Source organism: Physeter macrocephalus, chromosome 18, assembly GCF_002837175.3.
Source record: "Physeter macrocephalus isolate SW-GA chromosome 18, ASM283717v5, whole genome shotgun sequence".
NCBI lineage: Eukaryota > Metazoa > Chordata > Mammalia > Artiodactyla > Physeteridae > Physeter > Physeter macrocephalus.
The window spans coordinates 95,170,458-95,179,418 of NC_041231.1; the positions used below are offsets into that span (position 1 = coordinate 95,170,458).

The window sequence follows — 8,961 nt, forward strand, 5'->3', positions numbered from 1 at the left end:
TGTCTGTCACTTTGTTCTGGAGTAGACAGGTATCACACTGCCACGATGACCCAGCTTTTAAACTTTCCCCAAACCCAATTCCACTAGAAGAAAAGCTACTTATTGCTGGTCTTGAATAAACTACCAGGCTTGTGGTGGTAGGTTGAGCAGCAAGAGAATCTGCCTTTGGTGATGTGAAACCAGCGTTCTTCAGAACATCTAGGACACTTCCTTCTTTCAGGGTTTTTGCAGGTTTGAAAGGGCCCTTGCAATCTTCATCTTGTTTCTTCTTACTGCTTGGACTGTTCACTGCAGTGATATCTTGAGCTGACCTCCTTGTAAGTGGCTCTGGGCCACTACTAGGGCCCCAACGTTCTGCTGTCTTTGCCATGGGCACACTAAATGTAAATCCAATTGTGGGACATAAAAACTTGCAACTTTTCTAGATTAAAGTCAATTCAAGAGACATGTTAACTAAATTCAGTATGACTTAGATTAGTCCTAATTGTAACAGGATATATGAGGGAGGTATAGTACATCTGCCTCAGTAGATTTTATGATTGGACATGAAAATCTGAACAAGGGGCTGCCAGTGCTGTTTGGAGAGGTCATTTGTACCTGGTTTGTTAATGATTGTGAAGGACTAGTGGGTGATGGAGAGGAAGTTGTGATCACAGAAGAACTAAAACTGAAGGTAGGCACTGAAGAACCGGTGATGGGTAGAGAGTTTTTCGGTAATACCGGGACTTCCGTTTCCTCCTCCTCTTGAGGTTCAGATGCCACAAAGCGCGTCCTCTCTCGCCTCATCTTCCCACCTCCACCACCTCCTCCGGAAGACAAACCATTGGCTGCAGACACACTGCAATCTGGGTAAGAAGAGCCGCTTTCTCGTTGTTCTCTACTTTGCCCTGGTGTCATGCTGTTTTCTTATCCAGTACTGCGCTTTTTACCTATTCTTTGACTAGTCCTCCTTAATTCACCAGACGGGGTCCGAGCTGGTTTAAAGTAAACTGCTCGATTTGCTGCTCTGGAAACTGGCTTCGGAATCATGAGTCTCTGAACAGGGGGTGGTTGAGAGTCCACCTTTTCCCTTCTGGCCTGAAAATCTGTGGTGGTGTCTGTCCCACTCCTATCAAGAGGGGAATTCAGAGGAGAGGAAAAAACAGACGGAATTCTTTTTGCATCCAGTAGAGGGCTTGACATCTTCTCTAAAGACTGCAGTATCCTCCGAGCTGTTAAACTAGTCACACCATTGGATTGTGTGTTCAGTTGCTTAGCTTTCATCTGTCTTGTGACTGGTGCCTGGTAGGGTGTGTTTTGTAGTTTAGACTGTCTTTGGAACACTTTCTCCTTCACTTGGGAATTTTTCAGTTCTTAAAACAAGTCAGTTTGGAGATTCTCCTTTTTATCCTGGAAAAACGACATATGGTGGGGCAGCAGCTGCTGTAAGACAGTCTAAACTACAAAACACACCCTATCAGGCACCAGTCAGAAGACAGATGAAAGCTAAGCAACTGAACACACAATCCTATGGTGTGACTAGTTTAACAGCTCGGAGGATACTGCAGTCTTTAGAGAAGATGTCAAGCCCTCTACTGGATGCAAAAAGAATTTCATCTGTTTTTTCTTCTCTGAATTCCCCTCTTGATAGGAGTGGGATAGACACCACCACAGATTTTCAGGCCAGAAGGGAAAAGGTGGACTCTCAGCCACCCCCTGTTCAGAGACTCATGATTCCGAAGCCAGTTTCCAGAGCAGCAAATCGAGCTGTTTACTTTAAACCAGCTCGGACCCCGTCTGGTGAATTAAGGAGGACTAGTCAAAGAATAGGTAAAAAGCGCAGTACTGGATATGAAAGCAACATGACACCAGGGCAAAGTAGAGAACAACGAGAAAGCGGCTCTTCTTACCCAGATTGCAGTGTGTCTGCAGCCAATGGTTTGTCTTCCGGAGGAGGTGGTGGAGGTGGGAAGATGAGGCGAGAGAGGACGCGCTTTGTGGCATCTGAACCTCAAGAGGAGGAGGGAACGGAAGTCCCGGTATTACCGAAAAACTCTCTACCCATCACCGGTTCTTCAGTGCCTACCTTCAGTTTTAGTTCTTCTGTGATCACAACTTCCTCTCCGTCACCCACTAGTCCTTCACAATCATTAACAAACCAGGTACAAATGACCTCTCCAAACAGCACTGGCAGCCCCTTGTTCAGATTTTCATGTCCAATCATAAAATCTACTGAGGCAGATGTACTATACCTCCCTCATCTATCCTGTTACAATTAGGACTAATCTAAGTCATACTTAAGTTAGTTAACATGTCTCTTGAATTTACTTTAATCTAGAAAAGTTGCAAGTTTTTATGTCCCACAATTGGATTTACATTTAGTGTGCCCTTCTTCAGCTCCATTTCAGTTTGGGGTGTCTAGTCTTGGGCAGCAAGAAAAGAAAGAAGAACCGCCTAAAGCTCCATCTGCAGCCTTTAGCTTCGATTCAGGTGTCATTAACCCTCCCCCTGCTGCTGCTGACACCACAGCGACCTCTGAGAGCCAGAGCAGCTTCAGCTTTGGAACCACGGACACCAAGAGCGCCTCAGTGGCTCCTTTCACGTGTCAGACGTCAGAAGCAAAAAAAGAAGAATCCCCTGCCTCCAAAGGAGGGTTCACTTTTGGCAGCGCGGAGCCTGCCCCCCCTGCCACCTGCCTCGTTTGCTCTGGGAAGGACAGAAGAGAAACAGCAAGAGCCTGTCACGTCTACATCTCTAGTGTTGGGGAAAAAAGCCGACAGTGGAGAGCCAAAGCGTCCACCAGTGTTTTCCTTTGGGAACTCAGAGCAAACCAAAGACGAGGGTTCTTCCAAGTCAACCTTTAGTTTCAGTTTGGCAAAACCACCTGAGAAGGAATCTGAACAGCCAACGAAGGCCACTTTTGCTTTTGGAGCTCGAACCAGTACTACGGCTGATCAAGGTACAGCAAAGCCAGTTTTTAGTTTCTTGAACAACAGTTCCTCTAATTCAAGTACACCAGCCACTTCAGCTGCTGGTGGCATATTTGGTAGTTCCACCGCGTCCTCCAGCGCGCCTGCGGCTGCCTCTGTGTTTGGACAGGCCAGCAGTCCTGTGAGCAGCTCTGCCTTTGGGGACTCTGCCGAATCCGGTACATCTCAGTCTTTGCTGTTTTCTCGAGAGAGCAAACCAGCAACCACGTCGAGCGCGGGCACAGCTGTCGCCCCATTTGTCTTTGGTCCGGGTGCCAGCAGCAGTGACACTGCCGCCTCTGGTTTCAGCTTTGGAGCTCCCACCACATCGAGTTCTGCAGGACCCTCCTTTGTATTTGGCACTGGACCTTCGGCACCATCTGCCAGTCCAGCGTTCGGTGCTAACCAGACCCCAACGTTTGCACAAAGTCAGGGTGCCAGCCAGCCTAACCCCCCACGCTTTGGATCTGTATCATCTTCAGCTGCACTGTTTTCTGCTGCTTCTCAGCCTGCGCCACCTACTTTTGGGACAGTGTCAAGCAGTAGCCAGCCTCCCGTGTTTGGACAGCAGCCTGGTCAGTCTGCATTTGGCTCTGGGACAGCTCCTAATTCCAGTTCTGTTTTCCAGTTTGGCAGCAGCGCTACAAATCTCAACTTCACAAAAAATAATGCATCAGGAGTGTTCACGATCGGTGCAAATGCCAGCACACCTTCAGCCTCAGCCCAGCCCTCTGGCTCGAGGGGCTTTCAGTTTAGCCAGTCTCCATCGGCGTTTACTGTGTGGTCAAGTGGGAAAAACTCATTCTCTTCTTCTGCAACTTCAGTTTCTGGTCGCAAGATAAAGACTGCTGTTAGATGCAGGAAATAAAGGTCTTGATGGTGTTCTATACACTGTTTAAACAACAGCTGGTGCCCTACTTTCAGATTCTGGATTGTACTATGTGCTGGGTTATCTGAAGTCAGATCTTTAATTTTGGAATTTTCCTCCTTTTTTCTTTACAGAAGCCCCAACTTCACCTCTCCCACTCCCTTTCAAAAAAATAATAGCTAGACTGGTGACTGATTCTTCAGCAAAAATGTTTTATGATCCAGCAAATTATTCACTGGTTTGACACAGGCTGGCTGAACCCAGGAATCAAGCCCGCTCAAGAGAATGGCTTTGTACACAACCTCTTTGTCTGCACCACCATGTGCCTTGATATGCGTTTTAGGGAACGCATTGAAATTGTAATTATATCTGAGGAAATCTGTATAGATTAGAGGATGTTGAAATAAATGGTTTCTATGCTGAGTTTGTGCTGGTGTATGTGTGAAGTGAGTTGGGTGTATTGTGCACTAAACTTTTCTGACAGAGGAAGCCTGATTAAAGAATGGTCCATGCTAAGGACTTGTTAGATCTAGTTCGTTCTCCATTTAATAATTATATGCTATTTCTATACTGGCATTCTTCTGACTATCACCTGTCTTGCCTTTTTCATTATTTTATTATGAAACTTGTGTAAATACAGTTTTGTTTCTGTACTTTTTTGGCATAACATAAATCTGTGAACTTGAAATTTTAATTTTGTGTTAGAAAGGTTTTTTTGTTGTTTAGTCTTGTCTCAGATTTTATTATGTAAATCCCATTATTCAAAGTTGCCTAAATCCATTTGGAAATCTTTAAAAAAAAAATTGGGGATTCTTAAAGTGAGTTTATTGGCTTTTCTGATCCAGTTTTTGTTTGGACCAAAAACCAGTATTGTACAAAGTATTAAGCATATATTTTTATATTTACTGAAATGGACTGTGGTGACTTTGGATAATAAGGAAAAGTTTAATATTAAAGCCATGTTTATTACAGTATAATTAACATGTTAAACCATGGGATAAATGCCATCAATAAAAAACTATGAAATACATTTTGTTCTAGTGTTAAATCCTAGTGGAGGTATGAGTGTTAGTGGAAGGGAACCTTTTTATGAAGGTTAACAATGGTCAGTTAGAAGAAAAATTCTGAAGAATACATTGAAGTGATTTGGACAACTCCTAAGTGAAGGGGAAGTGTCTGAAGGTAATCCTGCTTTATGTCTGGTGCTAGGAATCACACCTACTTTGCATATAAATTGACATACCTTTTTAAAAGTTGAAACTAAACACACGCAGCCATTTCTGTTTGTACCTGTATCTTCCTTGATAGGTGACTAGACAATGTTTTATTGATACAGTTCTTGGAGATGCATGCCCAAAATAGCCCACAAAAACTTCAGTAGTCATTTTGTGGAATTTTTTGGATTATTTTATCAATTTTTTAAAACTAGATTTCTTTCCTGTGGTCCATAAAAGTGCTCTTGGGACAGCGTTTGATAATTGTATTCTTCAGTTTGTACATATGATTATTCTGTGGCGACTTTTATTTTGCTGAACTTTTGGTTAAATTCAGTACTTTAAAATGTTTAAGAGCTTTTCTGTGTTTCCAGTGACATGGTTTCTCTTACTGAAAATGTCTTAGCCCATCATCAAATGCTGGTTTCGGAGTAGGAATTTTGTATTTATAATTCTCACCTTATTAAATAGTACACATTTGACATGAACCTCTTTGGGGGCAGATGATGGTGAATGCTAAAAGAAGTAAACTGGAAACCTGTGGGGTGTTGATGCTGAGAACTTAATGCCTAACTAAACTGCATGTTCGTTCACTCTTAGCCATTCTTTAGGTCGATATGGATGGGAATATTAGGCTTTCTATTCTGGGAAAGATTTTTCATTAAAAATGTGCTGGAAATATTTCATTTTATTTAGTAATTTTTTTTTTAAAGCAAGTAACTGAAAACCAAACTTAGGGTGGCTTATCTTATAAATGAAATCTCCTGGCCCCCAGAACTGAGATCGCTAGGGCTAGAGTATTTGGGACTTAGGTAGGACTTGTCTTTTCATCTCAACTGCTTGAACTCTTCAGGCTGCACACGGCAGCTATAGAAAACATTCGTGGTAGCAGCTCCATCCTCAAATCAGTCCCTGCTTAAGCTCAGCAGAGGTATCTCTTCGTCGGACTGGTGCAGGCTGTAGACCCACTCCCTGTGGCTGTAATAGCAGCCTTGGGTTCCATGCTCCATACACAAATGAAAGTCAAGCGCTGTTTGTGGAAGAAGGGGAAACGTTATGGAAAGAAAACAATAAAAGCCCACTTCTCGTGCTGGATCAATGAGGAATTGTTTTTAACTGAAAATAATCTCTGAAGGTAAGAAAGGCATATGCAGAAAGATGGAATAATCAGGTATGTTTATATAATTGGGTTGATTTACAAGAGGGTCCATTGTTCTCAATGTACATCAACATGCTTGGTGAGGTGGGCCAAATATATATCCTGGGACCTGCTCACCAGAGACTGATGCATCACTGGGTCCAGGTAGGGCCCAAAATCATTACATGAGCACCTGGAAGACTTCTGATGCATGAGGTCCAGGCATGCCTCTCTCAAGGGGGAGGTTGTTTTTTTTAGTAATTTACAGTTTGGGGCATTAAGAAAAAGAGGTACAATTCAGACAACTGAAATTAAGTCTTTAGCTATTTGTTACAAATTTCTCTTGGAATTAGGATTTTATTGCTTGAAATAAGTGTTGGACTAATTTTAGCAATTTGTAACCAGGCCATAAACTTCCTGGTTTAGCCTGGGGAAGAACTTATGTTTTCTTTGTTTCAGTATGTCATGTGCTGGGCCTGTTTGGAAACTGACAAATTTGGTACAGTAAAATTGAGAAAAATGGGTGTGCTGGGTCTAGGTACACACACCAGCTATATATACCATGTCAGAGCTTTCATTTCCTTGTAATATGGGGCAACTTTTATAAGCTTACCTCAGACATCCACTGTGGTTTCCAGAATGTGTAGTAGTAGTTCATGGCTGAGGTCCTAACAGCACACTGTCTACAGGATTCAGACCACGCCACAGTTTAACTACATTTAAGTTTATCCTTTATTATCTTTGTGTTTCTCGAGGAACCTGTGGTGTCTCCTGTTCTAGTTTTGTTTGTAAAGGTCTGAATAGGGAATGCTTACAAGACCAGACTAGGATTAAATTGCCCAGCTCAGTCTTCTACTAGCTACGAGACTCTGACTTCTGGTTCCTCACGTGTAATGTGGGTCCTTAGTATCTTGCACTGTGGTTGGAATGGTTAACTTTAAGAAACAGACAGGATTAGTTTAACATGAAAAGCTTAGTCATCTACAGCTAACTTCTGAGTGACTTGCTAAAAGAATATATCTCAAAGTGGATGATTTTTTTTTGATAGACCTCTATTTCTGAAAGCATTCATCTCCTGAAGGCAGAGAATGCTAGAGCAGCTGTATTTGGAAGCAAGAGATTCTGGAGCAAACCTCAAAAGAAACAGGCAAAACACAAAAGCATTGGCGACCAGGTATTTATTGAGACAAAGAATACAAATTGGTGGCAAATTATTAAAAATAGAATGTTGCATTTTCATTTATAGGCAGGCCATCAGATACTGTTTGTGGATCAAGCCATACTATAATGAACTGCAAAGATATATGCACACAGCTTGAGATGAGGAACTTTACCCAGGCAAGCACGTATTGCAAAGATTTTGGCCTTTGGTATGGGGTTGGGGGGGTGGGAAATGGCAAGTAACTGAAGTATTTGCCAGATTTTAGGAATACTGCTATTATTTAGGAATATTCTTTAAAAGGAACAACAGCCTGTTTTCATAGGAATAAGTGTAGAATAAAAAAAGTTAATACATTCCCATCAAAAAGCCCTTTATTCCCAAGTAGTTTACTTTTCAACTCCTGTCTTCCTTTTGCTGGAAATAGTTTATGCCTAAGTGAAACGCCCAAACAAGTCACTTAAGGGAAAAAAAAATCCTTCTTTTAGAGTTAGAACAATTTTTACTGTCATTTGAAACATTAAAGAGTTTTATAAATTTAGACAAAGCCCTCAAATTTATGTTTTTTCAATCCTAAATATTTGGGAGAAACTAGGTGACTGTTTAGGGAGAAGTCACTTCTGAAGCAGTGCCACACGAGCAGCACCCAGGTGCTGGCTTTCTCTCTAGTCACAGACTCGCTAAAAGCACAGCTTGCTCGCCGCTGCTCCCTGTCACCTAGCTCAGCCCAGCGTGCGTTCAGTAAGTCAGACTTTTCTCAAGGTGCAGGAGCCACTCAGGCTGCACATTTCGTAACAGGTAGAGTTTCTAGATGCCTAAATTAACAGCATGACCTGTGGTTTTATATACGGTATGTTCACTGAAATAGTATTCTCAGCATGACTCCTAATTTTTGTTCCCTTCTTATCTTGTAAAAGTGATGAATAATATTAATACTATAAAGACAACTTTCTTTTTGCCTTTTTAGGCTGTAGAGCGCCAGTATGAGAATTCTGTCTTGACACAGAAAATTCAGCATTTCTGTAAATGAAATATAATAAAGTATACTGAAAATAGGGAGGCCCCAAGAGAAAAACATGTGGCTCCCCCTTCTTCCCCATTTTGTCATTTTTTCCCCCCAACTTGGGAATCAAAAATCTCCCTAAGTGCTGAATTCATAAACAGACTTGGATTTTGTTGTACAGGCAGACAAAGTAACACTTTTTACTTGATAGGGCTACATAGTGTAACTTGAATCCTGAGAAATGCATCTAAAGTATAAAACAAACTGGACTACATATTTCCTTTTGTTTTACTGTATAAAAATAGCCTAAGTGGTGAACCATCGAGGAAATTATACATTAAAGATGTATTCCAGAGCTACATGTCAGAAGGGTACGTTTCAACTCCAATTCCCAATCAGGGGCAAAGGGGGTGTATACACTGATGCTAATGTATACACTACAAATTGGTAAGTTTATGTAACATTTCCTAATAATTTCTCCTCTAATTTAAGAAGTTAGCGGATGGTTTGGGTTTGTTTACTGTGAAGGGCCATAACACTTTATCTTCCCAGAAACAGGTGGATGATCTGTTTAGTATTTTTTTTTTTTTTTTTTTTTTTTTTTTTGCGGTACGCGGGCCTCTCACTGTTG

General features: G+C 41.8%; 1 protein-coding gene across 1 annotated transcript in view; it reads left to right on the plus strand.

Moving 5' to 3' along the window:
• LOC112064336 (nuclear pore complex protein Nup153-like) overlaps positions 1-8,857 on the plus strand; it is an 11,647-nt gene extending 2,790 nt beyond the window's left edge. Inside the window, 4 exon segments of the mRNA XM_024121903.2 lie at positions 1,308-2,228; positions 2,231-2,247; positions 2,318-2,660; positions 2,662-8,857. Coding sequence (XP_023977671.1) covers positions 1,308-2,228; positions 2,231-2,247; positions 2,318-2,660; positions 2,662-3,816 — 2,436 coding nt within the window. The 3' untranslated portion in view covers positions 3,817-8,857.
• The last annotated feature ends 104 nt before the right edge of the window (positions 8,858-8,961 follow it).